Source organism: Anas acuta, chromosome 1 (assembly GCF_963932015.1).
Source record: "Anas acuta chromosome 1, bAnaAcu1.1, whole genome shotgun sequence".
Lineage (NCBI taxonomy): Eukaryota > Metazoa > Chordata > Aves > Anseriformes > Anatidae > Anas > Anas acuta.
Window position 1 is genome coordinate 1,164,853 of NC_088979.1, and position 13,699 is coordinate 1,178,551.

General features: G+C 67.2%; 1 protein-coding gene across 9 annotated transcripts in view; it reads left to right on the plus strand.

Moving 5' to 3' along the window:
• The window catches only part of ARAP1 (ArfGAP with RhoGAP domain, ankyrin repeat and PH domain 1), a 38,469-nt gene that overhangs the window by 4,295 nt on the left and 20,475 nt on the right, over nucleotides 1–13,699 (plus strand). For 3 of the 9 annotated variants that reach the window (XM_068684132.1, XM_068684280.1, XM_068684212.1), the window contains exons 1-2: nucleotides 5,081–5,231; nucleotides 5,859–6,564. In XM_068684132.1, coding sequence (XP_068540233.1) covers nucleotides 5,096–5,231; nucleotides 5,859–6,564 — 842 coding nt within the window. In that variant the 5' untranslated portion in view covers nucleotides 5,081–5,095. Of the gene's footprint in view, nucleotides 1–1,132; nucleotides 1,422–1,975; nucleotides 2,155–5,080; nucleotides 5,366–5,858; nucleotides 6,565–13,699 lie in introns of those variants that run through there. The other 6 variants (XM_068684437.1, XM_068684528.1, XM_068684691.1 and 3 more) reach the window with 4 other exon arrangements.

Sequence of the window (13,699 nt, forward strand, 5' to 3'; positions counted from 1 at the left end):
ATTCTCCTTGCACACCCTCACCCCTGGGCGCACCCCGAGTGTCCGTGCACGCCCCTGGTTGTCCACACCCCCCCCGGTTGTCTGTGCACACCCGTTGTGCCGTGCACACCCTGATTATCCGGGCACACCCGCGGTGCCATGCGCACCCCGATCGTCCGTGCGCACCCCGATTGCGCACCCCATTGAGGGTGTCCCAGTTGAGGGTGTCCGTGCACACCCTCACCACCGTGCACACCCTGATTGTCTGTGCACACCCGCAGTGCCATGCACACCCCTGATTGTCTTTGTACACCCCTGGCTGCCTGTGCACACCCGCAGTGCCACACACACCCCGATTATCCACACACACCCGCAGCGCCACTGTGCGCACCCCCATCATCCACGCACCCCCCAATCCTCCTTGCACACCCTCACCCCTGGGCGCACCCCGAGTGTCTGTGCACGCCCCTGGTTGTCCACACCCCCCCCTGGTTGTCTGTGCACACCCGTTGTGCTGTGCACACCCTGATTATCCGGGCACACCCGCGGTGCCATGCGCACCCCGATCGTCCGTGCGCACCCCAATTGCGCACCCCATTGAGGGTGTCCCAGTTGAGGGTGTCCCAGTTGAGGGTGTCCGTGCACACCCTCACCACCGTGCACACCCTGATTGTCTGTGCACACCCTGATTATCTGTGCACACCCGCCGTGCCGTGCACACCCTGGTTGTCCGTGCACGCCCGCCGCGCCGTGCCCAGCCACCTCCAGGCGGTTCCCACCACGCACAATTTTGGCATCCCCCGAGGGAGGAGAGAGGTGTGGAGGAGCTGAAAGGCAGCTCCAGCAGCTCTGGCACCTCGCGGGCTGCTCGCAGCGAGGAGCACTTTGAGATTGCGATCGCTGGCAGCAGCAGGGGCTCTGAGGAACCTCTTCCACCCCCGGGTTTTGCTGACTTCGCAAGACACAACTTGCTATCAGGAGGCTGCCCAGGGCCTGGCATGTTTGAATGTTATTTGCATGCTGTGTTTAGTGGCTTGCCCGCCGCCGTGATATCTTGAAAATGAAACAGATTCACCTTCTCAAAGCGAAACCCTTGCTGCTGCCGAACTAATTTGACTCGGCAGCGGTGAAAGGCTGGAGTCGTTCCCATGGGAGATTCTGGGGCCGTGGTGCATCTGGGAGCCGGGGCTCGCTGCGATCCCAGGGCCCTGCTTCTGCTTTTTTGGATATTTTCAGCTCACCCGGGATTTGTGGTGGCAGGTTTCGGTGTGAGGATGCAGGAGCTTCCCACTCCTGGCCGGGAGCAGCTCGGTCGCGCCGCCTGAAGCCTCGCTCCCAGCCTCCCACCCTGGTGCTGCGGGGACCTCAGGGACCTCGGGGACCTCAGCCTGGGCACAGCCCAGGTCCTGCTGAGGATTCTTGCTCCGTTTAGGCAGGAAGAGGTAAAAATGAGCTTGGTGTGGTGGCTGGGTTGCCCGATGCGGCACGGGTAAAGGCGCGGGGCACCCTGCGGCACCCAATTCCCACTGACCCTTCCCCACCACCCATCCACAAGTCCCCGGTGCCCTCCAGGACCCCCGTGGCGTGCAGGATGGGGGCTTGCTGCAGACTGGGTGTGAGCCCCGAGCTGACCAGGCCCCCCCAGGCCTGCTCCTCCTGGTGAGAGGCTGAAATCGTCCTGCGTTGGCCACTGCTTCCGTGGGGCTTCGCGCCTCCGCCCTCTCCGCCGCTGGGGTGGGGTCCCGGTGGGGGGGACGTGGCAGCCGTGCTTTGGCCGGGCTCTGCTTGTCCCTCCATCCCCGAAATGTCCCCTCCTTGGTGCCTGGGTCCCCGCTGCCAGCCCTGGGCTCACCGGGTGCCTCTGATGCCCCCGGCCCCCTGATTTCCTCTGCGCGGGTCCCGCGGCGGCTGCGGTCGGAGGCGCTTTGGCTGTCCTGCCGAGATAGCGGGGGCCACTCTCACCCCGTGGGGCCTCTTGCAGCGGTTATTGCAACATGTTCCCATGCACGCGGGGCTTTTAACGGGCGCCTTGCTCTTTCGGCAAGTTCCTGATCTCCGACGAGGCATTTGAGGAAGTCCCCAAGCCCTGCGCAGAGCCCGGAGCGCGGCGCCGAGCCGGGCATGGGCTGCGGGCTGGCAGCGCTCTCCCCACCCACGGCACGGAGCTGAGCCCAGGTACATGCTCCTCGCCCGCTTTCATCCCACCTACGGAGCCCCCAGGGCTCGGGAACGGGAACCTGGGTGTGCCGCCGGGGTCTGTCTGTCTGTCTGTCTGTCTGTCCGCCCTGCCTGTCGGGCTGCAGATGCTGGAAGAGGAATGGGGACCGGTGCGCCGAGCGCTTCACGCCCAAAGGCTCCGGGTCCTGCTCCCATACCAGCCCATGCCAAGCCTCTGTGTCCCCCCCCGGGTGACCCCAGCACGGCACGGGGGGGCTGGGGGGCTGCAGTTGGGGTGCTGGGTTTCTGGGGGTGCGTGCCGGGGATCCCGCACGGGGCCGTGCCCGGCGCAGAGCCCACGGCCACGGTGGGTCCAAGGGGGGGGCTCTGCTGCTGGGTTGGGGGGCACGCAGCGGGGAGGGCACCTCGGTGCTCCTGCTTTGCTCAGTCTGCTCTGGAAATGGGGTAAATCAGTCTGGTTTTGGGGTAAATTTGGCCGGAGAGGGAACAGCGGGTGAGGGGGCCCTGCTGACCCACTGGGGCTGTGGCTGGGGGGCGCGGGGGTGTTGGCACGGTGGATGAATCCTTCTGGCTCATGGGGTGGAGGTGATGGGGTTTGCTCGTGCTGGCAGCTCCCTCAGCTCCCCAGGCTGTGTGTGGGGCCGTTGTGGGGTTTGGGGACCCCCCTTTGGCACCGTGTCCCCCCCTTGCTGCATCACCGTGAAACATCGGGTAGCACGCCCTGAGGGGATGGGGGGCACGAGCTGCCTTTGTGGGGGATTTTGGGGGGCTCTCCCAAGGACCCTGGGAGCAGGGTGCCCCCCAGGAGCTGGGACAGGGGGTGCTGGCGCATAGGACGGGGTGGACGGGGTCCCTGGTGGGAGCCCTGCCCGGGAGCTGCGTGCAGGTGGATAAAAGGCACCCAAATATCTCCCTAAATTTGGGTGCGAGCAGCAGGTCCGGGAGGATATGGGGTGGGTGGGGAGCGCACAGACGAGCAGCCAGCCCCCCTGCTTCACAGCAGAGGGGTCGCCGAGCACCTCGCTCTGGATTAATCCCATATGGTGACCCTGCAGTGTCCCCTGCAGCGCATTCTGCGTCCCCAGCATGGGGAAACTGAGGCACGGCAGGGGGACGAAGCTGTTGGTGGGGCCGCTGGGGTCCGTTCCCAGCTCTTTTGGGGCCCAGGCTCCATCCTCCCGGCTCAGGGGCCGTGCCTGCAGCCCCAGGCACGAGGCTCCCCAGCTGCTAAATCCCTTACAAAACCCCAGAGGCGCTGCCTAATCGCGGGAGGAATTCGGCTGGGAAGCACGGGGAGGGGTTGGATTTGGGTACCGGGGTCTGGGGGGGCTCCCTCCTCACCCAGCCCTGGGGTTTGGAGCTGCTCGGCGGTGCCACCAGAAACCGTGTCCCCAAAAAGGGGACGGGGGGGGGTGTGGGGAGCGAGCTGGGTGCTGGGTGCCACCGCTCAGGTTGCAGCAGCCCGTGGTGTTGTTTCCAGCCTCTCTCCTCTTTCTGGAATTTCCTCGTCTCCCTCCGGGTGGAGGTTAAATGATTCATGGCCCGGGGAGGAGAGGGGCTGATAAATGATTTACGGGGCCGACACGCGCCGGGGGCGAAGTGCTAAAGAGCGAAGGCGCCTCCAGCCCACGGGGCAGGGCCTGCGGGTCACCTTTGGGTGCCACCTCGTGCCAGCCCCCGCTGCAGCGCCCCCCATCCTCCGGGGCACCCCCAGCTCCGGGTGCTCCTGGTGCCTCCTTCCCATCCCTGTGCGGGGTGATTTTATCCCTTTTGGGCATTGCGCACGGCTTGGAAATGCCAAACCGTGGCCCTGGTGGCTCTCTGCCCCTCTGTGCGCTCCCCAAACCCCCCCCATTTTCATGATGTTGCCCCCCCCAGGTGCTCTAGCAGGGTTTGGGGGGCTCATCCCGAGGTGGGGGAGCCCCCAGGGTTTTGCTTTGCTCTCCAAATGCTCCCAGAACCCGGGGCCCTCCCCGTGCCCCCAGTTGTGCCGCGGGGCTCAGAGCTTTGCGCTTGGGGCTGCTCTTGCCTGACCCCATGGAGCACACCAGAAAATGGGCTTTCAGGGCTTTTTATTTTTTATTTTTTACATTTTTGGCTGCAAAAAATGTGGCAGAGAGGGGACGGGCCGGCGGCGGGGCTGCGTTTCCTTCTGCTTTTCCCCCTGCATGGGGCAGGGAGGGAGCAGCCGTGGGGGCCGAGCCCGCGTGCGCAGAGGCAGCGCCGGACGTCCTGTGACAGCGGTGTCACCGCACGGCGTCACTATTTTTAATGCCAGGTGGCTCTTTTTTTTTTTTTTTTCATTTTTTTTTTTTTTAAGCGCCGGGGGAGTGTGAGAGGGAAAGTGCCCGGCTGCGTGCGCATCCCCGCGGGGTTTGTGCCTCTGGGGGGGGTTTATTGCTGGTTGTGCACCCTAAAAACATCCCGGGGGACTAAGGGGGGGTCCGCCCCGGTCCCACGGCTCGCTCTGCACCCCATAAAACCCCATAAATGTGCCTTTTCGTGAGCTCTTCACAGCACCACGTCGGGCAGGAGCAGCAGCAGCTGCCGGAACCACAGGGGGTGGAGGGCCATGAGTCAGAAAAAATGTGACTCGGAGGGCCAGATTTCGCGATCGGCGTATTTTTAGCAGCAGGAAATCCTCTGGCTCTCACCGAGGAGGGCAAAAGGAGCTCCCGGAGAGCCCGAAATAAAGCGTGCGCCGGGGTCAGGCCGGCGGGGGGAATCGGGGACACCGGCGCTGCTCCGCCGGTGGCGCACGGGGACGGGGACGTGGGGGGTGGCAGGGGGCAGGATCTCCCCTCACCGCTGCTCCTGTGGGTCTGGGGGCTCTGCACGGTGATGCCCAGCTCCCTGCCTTGCTCTCCTCCTCGGGAAGGAGCCCCCCTGTGCCACTGCTGTCTCAGGAAGGTGCTGGGGGTGCCCGGTGGTGCCGGGGATGGTGCCGGGGGTCCCGGCCCCACAGCTCCTGTCGGGGGTGTTGGTCGGAGCGCTGCCTCCCAGCCCTCTGCGTGGCCGGGATCAGAGTTCAGGGGTGCGGGAGCTCAGAGCCACCAGGAACTGGGGTGCCGAGGGTGAGCCCTACTTCTGCTCCCCGCCCATGCCCTGCGCGGTGCCGAGCCCCCCGGGGCTTCCCGTGCCCGAAAATTGTCCCCGCGTGCTCGGTGCCGGCTCCTCTGCTCCCCGGGGACAACTTCGGGCTCTGCAGGTGGGAGAGGGGCAGAAGGATTTGGGAACGTGGTGCCGGGGGTGCTGAGTCCCTGAGGAACCATCGGCTGGCTTGGGCATGGGGGGCGAACTCGTGCCAGGTCTTGGGCTCAGCCCAGCAGCCTGCAGGGCTCCTGGTTTGGGGGGGCACGGGGGTGGCACGGGGGTGGCACGGGGAGGGCACAGGGCAGCAACCCGCAGCCGAGCCCCTGGGCTGTGAGATAAAACACCGGGGGCTCTGTGGGCACGGTGACAAGCTGGGGACAGCCACGGCCACCAGCAGGGACTCTCCCAGGGGGGGGGCTGGCTCTAATTAGAACCCTCGGGGTGGCTCTAATTAGTGCTGGGGTGCCTAAATTTAGGTGCCTGGGCTGGCACCGTGCCACCCCCAGCCCACCCCCCCAGCCCTATTTGGGCACCAAAGCGATGCTGGAAGGAACGAGGGGGGACCCCAAAAACCGCCCTGCGCTCACCCCGTCCCTCTCCATCCCCAGGTCCCGCCGCCGCCGTGCCGAGCCCCCCCGGGCGGAGGAGATGCTCTGAGCGCCTCGGGACCCCCCCCCCCAGTGCCATGGAGGAGGAAGGGGGGTGGCTCCCAGTAGCCGCCTGGCTGGCGGCCCTACACCTGGAGCAGTACGCCGAGGCCTTCGAGCGCAACGAGCTGCGCACCGTCTGGGACTGCCGGGGGCTGACGGACGAGGGGCTGACCCACCTGGGGGTCCTGCTGCCCGGACACCGCAAACGCATCCTCCTGGGGGTCCAAAAAGCTTTCGCCGAGCCCACCACTTTGCCCGAGCCCCCCCCGAGGAAGCCGGTGCCCATGAAGCGCCACATTTTCCGCCCCGGGCTCGGCACCGCCGTGCCAAACGAGCCCCCCAGCTCCCCGCCGCTGCTGGAGCCCGAGGGGGCCGCCAGCATCCCCCCCCTGCTGCCGCCCCCCATCCCGCCCCGGGTGGGCTGCAAGCCCCCCGTTAAGTTCTCCCCGGTTGCCAGCGCCCCCGAGCCGCCCCCCCCCTGCAGCCCGGCCCCCCCCGAGCTGCCCCCTCCGCCAGCCCCCAAAGCCGAGAGCCAGGCGAGACCCCCGCTGCCGGCCAAGCGGCACCAGGTGGGGGGCAAATGCCAGTCCCTGAAGACCCCCCCGACCCCCAGCCGCCCGCCCGCGTTGCCCCCCAGGGCCGGATCCCAGTACGAGGCCAGCAGGTACGGGGCTGGGAACTGGGAGCGGTGGGTGTTGGGGGGGGAGGGATGAGAATGGGGAGGGGGCGAGCTGTGGGGTTGCTGTGAGGGGAGGGTCCAGCGCATCCTCCTGGGGGGCTCCCTATTTGCCTGCATCCTCCTGGGGGTCCCACAACTCCAGTATGCCCCCCTGGGGGTCCCCATACCCCCAGCACACCCCCTTGGGGGTCCCGACACCCCCACACCCTTCTGGGGGTCCCATAACTCCCATACATCCCCCTCGGGGTCCCCATACCCCCAGCACACCCCCCTGGGGGTCCCTACACCCCCACATCCCCCTGGGGGTCCCACAACTCCATTATGTCCCCTTGGGGGTCCCAATACCCCCACCACACCCCCTGGGAGTCCTACACCCCCTGGGGGTCCCACAACTCCAGGACACCCCCCTGGGGGTCTCCATACCCCCAGCACACCCCCCTGGGGGTCCCTACACCCCCACACCACCCTGGGGGTCCCACAATTCCCATAAGTCCCCCTGGGGGTCCCAATACCCCAGCACACCCCCCTGGGGGTCCCTACACCCCCGTATCCCCCTGGGGGTCCCACAATTTCAGTACTTCCCCCTGGGGGTCCCCATACCCCCAGCACACCCCCTTGGGGGTCCCGACACCCCCGTATCCCCCTGGGGGTCCCACAACTCCATTACGTCCCCCTGGGGGTCCCCATACCCCCAGCACAGCCCCCTGGGGGTCCCAACACCCCCATGTCCCCCTGGGGGTCCCACAACCCCAGTATGCCCCCCTGGGGGTCCCCATATCCCCACCACACCCCCCTGGGAGTCCTACACCCCCTGGGGGTCCCACAACTCCAGCATGCCCCCCTGGGGGTCCCCATACCCCCAGCACACCCCCTGGGGGTCCCTACAGCCCTGTATCCCCCTGGGGGTCCCACAACTCCATTATGTCCCCCTGGGGGTCCCCATAAGCCCAGCACACCCCCTTGGGGGTCCCGACACCCCCACACCCCCCTGGGAGTCCCACAAATCCCATACATCTCCCTGGGGTTCCCAACACCCTCCCCCGGGGGTCCTACACCCCCTTGGGGGTCCCCCCACCCTCCCACCCCCCTGGTGTCCCCCCCAGCCCCATCTGACCCCCCCCCAAGTCTCCCCCCACCCCGTGCCTGCTCTTGTCCCGGTCACTGGTGCCCTCTAGTGTCACTCTGTCCCCAAATGGGGGGGGGACACCCACTGGGACACCCCCAGCCCCATCCCAATCCCTGGGGGGGGGGGATGTTGAGGGACCCCCAAACCTCTCCGTGCGCCCCGCGCTCTGCGGCTCGCTCTTTGCTGCTGGTTTTTGGGGGGCTTTTCAGCAAAAGTTGGATTTTACTGTTTTATCATCATTTTTTTGTTGTTGTTTTATGCCCAGGTTGGGGCCAAAAATGCCCGGGGGGGCATTTTCCCGGGGGGGGGGGGATTTCCCTGCCCCTCAGTGCCGTGAGCACCCTGGGACGCGGTGGCACCGGGGGGCACCTTGGGCACCCCGTCACCTCCGTCACCCCCTCCCCTCTCCCACCTTATCCTGGGGGTGCGTTTGCTCTCCCCCAGCTCTGGGGGGGCTGTAGGACCCCCCCCCCCCCGGCACAGCCCCCGTGTTATGGTGTGGGCTCTGAGCTCGTCCTGCCCTGCAGACCGCAGGCAGCTGCCGTCCCCCCCCCTCCCTCCCCATCACATGAAAGCGGCTGCGGTGACAGCAGCGTGCACAGCCCTGGGGGGGGGCGGGGGGGGGTGAGGATGTGTGTGTGACCCCCCCCTTTTTGTGTGTGTCCCCCCCCCAGTGGAGCTGAGAGCGAAAGCGGCCCCGGTGCAGCCGCAGAGCTGGGGCTGAGCGGGTGCAGAGGGCTGGAAATTCCCCCCCCCAGGGGAACAATTCCCCCCCCCAGGAGAATAATTCCCCCCCCCAGGGCACATCCAGAGCTTGTGCACCCCAAAATCCTGCTTGTGGATGTGGGCACAGCGCTTGTAATGAGGGGGGGGATGTTGGCCATGTGTGCGCCCCCCCCAAGCATCCCAATGCGCTCCTGTGCTTGGTGAGCCCCCCCCCAGCAGGCGAAGCCCCCCCTGGGGGACCCCATTTCTCCAGCCCCTGTCCTCAGGAGGGGTGCATGGGGGGGGTCCCTGCAGGAATAATGCCATGGAGGGGGTCTGGGGGGGTCGTCCTACAGAAATAATGCCATGGGGGGGACCTGGGGGGGGTCCCCGCGTGCCCAGAGCTGAACCGGGGCTCGCTGTGGTTTTGGGGGCTGTGGTGGTGGCCGGGCTGGGGGTGTTCCCCCCCCCGCACCAAGGTGTCCATGGGAAGTGGCCCCCAGTGGCCCCAGGGGGGGTTTTAGGGCACCAAGGCAGCAGGATGCCCCCAGGGGGTGCGGGGGGGGGGGCTGTGGGGTGGGCACGCCCCCAGCTGTGGGGTTTGGGGTCCCGAAGACCCCTGGGGCAGGGTCCTGGCTGTCCCCCCCCCGCGGGTCCTGGAGCCCCGGGGACCTTCTCCAGTGCCGCATGGCCCCGGAAAGGCAGCCCCCTGGCCCCACTCCCCATACCATGTCCCCAGCCCATGTCCCCAACCCCACTCCACATCCCGTGTCCCCATCCCGTGTCCTCATCCTCTATCCCCATCCTGTGTCCCCATCCCCGTTCTCTGTTCCCCATCCCATGTCCCCATCCTGTGTCCCCATCCCCTCTCCCCGTCCTTGTTCCCTGTTCCCTATCCTGTGTCCCCATCCCGTGTCCCCATCCCATGTCCCCATCCCCTCTCCGCATCCCATGTCCCCATCCCGTGTCCCCATCCCCGTTCCCCGTTTCCTACCCCATATCCCCACCCTGCTCCCTATCCCAGTTCCCCATTCATCATCCCGTGTCCCCATCCCATGTCCCCACCCCGTGTCCCCGTCCATTGTCCCCATCCCCACTCCCCATCCCAGTTCCCCATTCCCCATCCCATGTCTCCATCCCATGTCCCCAACCCCACTCCCCAACCCTGCTCCCCATCCCGTGTCCCCATGTCCCCATCCCGTGTCCCCATCCCTTGTCCCCATTCCCCATCCCATGTCCCCATCCCATGTCCCCATCCTGTGTCCCCATCCCTTGTCCCCATTCCCCATCCCACGTCCCCATCCCATGTCCCCATCCCGTGTCCCCATCCCCTCTCTCCATCCCGTGTCCCCATCCCGTGTCCCCATCCCGTGTCCCCATCCCATGCCCCCTCCCCGTGCCCCCACCCCACTCCCCATCCCCGCAGCCCCCCCGGACTCATCCTCCCTGCCGGGAGGAAGCGAGGCCCTCGAGGCCCCTCGCGGGGCTGTGGGTTTGGGGCCGGCCGCGGCCGCTTGGGGTGGCTCAGGAAGCTTTTTGTGCGCAGCGAGCGCCGAGCAGGAAGTGCTCGGGGGGCGGCCGAGCGGGCCCAGCTCCGCTCCCCGCCATCGCCTCGCCCCACGGTGCCCAAATCGGCCCCCCCGGGACCCCCCCACCCCACCCAACCCAGGTAGGGGCACGGCCACCGTTGCGCATGGCGAAGCGCAGCCTCGGTGGCGGAGGGCAGGGGGGGGGGTTTGCACAGGGGACAGAATCACGGAGCTTCCTCTTCTCCAAAAGTGGGAATTTTGCCTCTTTTTGCGCCTTTTCTGGGTTGTCTTGAGCCCACGGTTCCGCTCTGGCTCGAGGGATGGGGGTGGATTTGGGGTGGAGGAGGGAGGGTGGCTGCGCGCAGGGTGCCGCGGTGCCGCCGGGCTTTGGGGTGGCCACGGCACCCTCGGGCACCCCGGCAGGAGGAGAGGACCCCGGTGCCAGGCAGGGGACACCATCCTCTCCTGACCCTTTTTGTGCGTCGTGATCCTTTTTGTGCCTTCTGACCCTTTTTGTGCCTTCTGACCCTTTTTGTGCGTCACCACCGAGGTGGTCGGAGCCTGAGTGCGCGCTGACACCCCCGGGGGGTGATGTGGCTGCGTCGCCTCCTGCTTTTTGTTTTGCTTTCCTTGCAGGGTCAGTTCCTTCCCCTGCGCCCCGGGAGGTGGGGACACGTCCCCAGGGTGCCACGCTCCCCCTGTCCCCCTGTCCCTTCCCCTTTGGGGCCGCCCGGGTGGCACCAGGAGGTGCTCGGGTTGCTTGGGGCGCTGGGGAACTCCCTGCTGCAGGGTTTTGGAGGCGTTTTGGAGGCTGTGAAGCTCCGAAAGCACCAGCAGCGAGTGGTGGAAGGGTGTTAAGTGTCACTGCCACGTTGGGGACCCTGAGCTGTGGGAATGGGTCCGGTGTGGGGACAGCTGGGCCTGGCCAGGCTCCGACCCACTGGGACAAACTGGTGGTGGCGTGTCTGGTGATGGAGAGGACGGGAACAGGGACAGGGATAGGGACAGGGACAGGGACACGTCCTCACCATGGTGTGGTGGCTCCAGGAAGGCTGGCAGGAGCTGTTTTGTGCCACCATGGTCATTGGGACGCCTCCTGACCCCCGTGCTGCCCCCAAATTCCCCAGGACACCGATATCCGTGGGTCCCCAGCACCCTGTGCACACTGCTGCCCGCGCCGTGTGCGCGCCTTTACGCGTGGAAATCCTCCCTGCACGCTTGGAGCTGAGGGCAGGGAGGTGCTGGGTTCCCGTGGTGGCCGTGCCCGCTGCAGGGAGTGGTGTGGCACCCGGCTGCAGCGCCCTAAAAGCACCCACGGCACCCACGCACCCACCCGGCTCCTGGGGCTGGGGGCCCCGCTGGTGCCGGGTTCCTACAGAGGCCACACGCAGCAGGGCGTGGGTACGGTGACACCGGGTTCCCGTAGACGTGACGCACAGTGGGGTGTGAAAACCAGGTGCTTGGTTCCCATCGTGGACGTGCACAGCAGGATTCGGCCCCGTGCTGGGTGTCCGTGGGTGCCTGCCCCCCCCCTCCGGGTCCATTTGGCACTGGTGCGGACTGGGGGGGCTGGGGACAGCCCCTGCTCATGCAGGTTTTGGGTGTGGGGACCCCGAGGTGATGGTTGTGTGGGGTGGGTGGGGAGCGGGGTGTCAGAGTCTTGCTTTGGGGTTTGCTGTGGACCCCCATGGCTCAGAACTTTGGGTCCCAGCCCCCGGTGCCCTCCCCTGCCCCACAACTGGGACCTGAGCTCGGTGAGCACAGGGGTCCCCAGGGGCGTGGGGACCCAAAGCAGCTCCCCCAAAATCCAGGGGGGCTTCTCCACGTTGGATCAACTCTTGCAGCGGGCTGGGTGCTGCCTGTCCGTGCCGGGGGGGGGGCTGTTTGTGCACGTCGGGGCGATGCCTCCCCAATTTGGGGTGGGGGTTCCCCCCCCATCTGGGTGCTGCCCCTCTCTCCATCGGGCAGCGACCCCAGCGCACGGCTCCGTCCCCAGCAGCCACGGCTCCGGGAGGGGACAGCCCCTCCAGGGGGACATTTGGGTGTCCCCACGATGGGTTTGGGGGGGACCTGCTGCCTCCCCAGCCCCCCGGCGGGGCTGTCTCTGCTCGGCTGCCCGGCATTTTGGGGGTGCAGCCGCTCGCCCCGGCTCCCCCTCTTCCGGCAGCGCCGCCGTGGTCCCCGGCACTTCCTCCCGCAGGGCACGGCTGCTGTGGGGCCATACCCACACCCTCCCCGACCGACCCCCACGGAAACGGCCCCGGGGGGGTGGCAGGGACACGGTGGGGGGCATTTTGCAAAAGTCACCGGGGTGCCAGACCCGGCGGGGGGGTGAGCTGTGGGGTTCCGGAGGGCTCCAGGTCTGCCGAGAGCGAGCGTCGCGCTGCGGTTTCCTCCGTGCTGCTGCTGCTGCCCTCCAGCCAGCTCTGTGCCCCCCCACCGTGCCCCCCCCTTGAGCCCTGCCAGGTCACCCCCAGCCCTCCTGGGTGCCACCGTCACCCCCAGAGCTGCTGGGTGCCACCATCACCCCTTGGTGCCACCGTCACCCCCAGCCCTCCTGCGTCCCGTTTGGGGACCCCGAGAGGGGCGAGCGGAGGGGCTGTGCTGGGGGGGCACCTATGGGGACAGGGGGACGGTCACCTCCTCGTCCCCAAGGGATGGAGGAGGGCAGGGAGAGATGGCTGAGGAGGGGGCAGCGCTTTGGGCTGTGCCCCCTGCCTGTGCTGGCACGGGGCAGCGCGCACCCTTTGGAGGCACTGGGGGTCCCGCTGCGCTCCCCGTGTGGGGCCGCGAGAGCTTCTGACGTTTTTTTGGGGTTGGGGAGCCCCAGGGTGTCTCTGGTGCTTTTGCAGCTTCTCCTCTGGGTGTTTTGGGGAACCGAAACGTTATCAGTGCCGCGAGGACGCTGCGGCTGCCCGCTGCTGGCCTCGTCCCGTGAGCCCCGGGGGGGGGGGGCGCGTGGGCAGGAGCGGGTGACAGCAGGAACGGTGTCCTCCCAAAGTGTCCTGAGGTGTCCTTGGCGAGGAGGCAGTGGTTGTCCTTGCCCGTCACGGTGTGAAACAACAAGAAATGGGACAGCCTGGGGGTTTTGGGGACGCTTGGGGACCTCGGGGAGGCATGGGGACCTCGGGGAGGCTTGGGGACCTCTGGACAGCTTGGGGACCTCGGTGCCATCGGCTCGCTGCTGGCATTGGGGTCACAACAGAGCCCACGGGGGACCTGGAGGCCACTCAAGTGCCCCCCTTAAGCTGTGACAAGCCCCCTGTCACCTCCCCGCCCCTGTGTCCCTGCACCCCTGGCGGTGCCGGCGGTGGCACTGGGAGCTGCGGGAGGACTGGCCCCCGCTCCCCTAATGTATGGATGGTTGTGGCGGGTTCCCATGGCAATGCTGCTGAGAAATGAGGTCAGCCTGACCCCGCAGCCTGGCAGCCGAGGGACAAATTTGCTCTGCGAGGCTCCGGGAAAGCTCCCGAGCACCCTGGGTGGCACGGGGAGGGCAGCTTGGGGACCCGGCGTGGCCGTCCCCGGGGTGCGCTGGGTGCTGGGAGCAGCCCAGGAGGTGCTGAGTTTTCTCCGTGTAACTGCTGGGGTTTGGTGCTTGGGGTCTGGATCCTGCCCAGACGCCCCAAATTGGGGTTGCAGTGCAGGTGCAGGGCTCATGGATGGGGACGGTGGCCCCAGTGCAGGGCTGGGAACATCTCCGGTGTCACCCATGGCTCAGCAGCACCCACCCTGGGCACCCATCTATTTCCAGCACAGG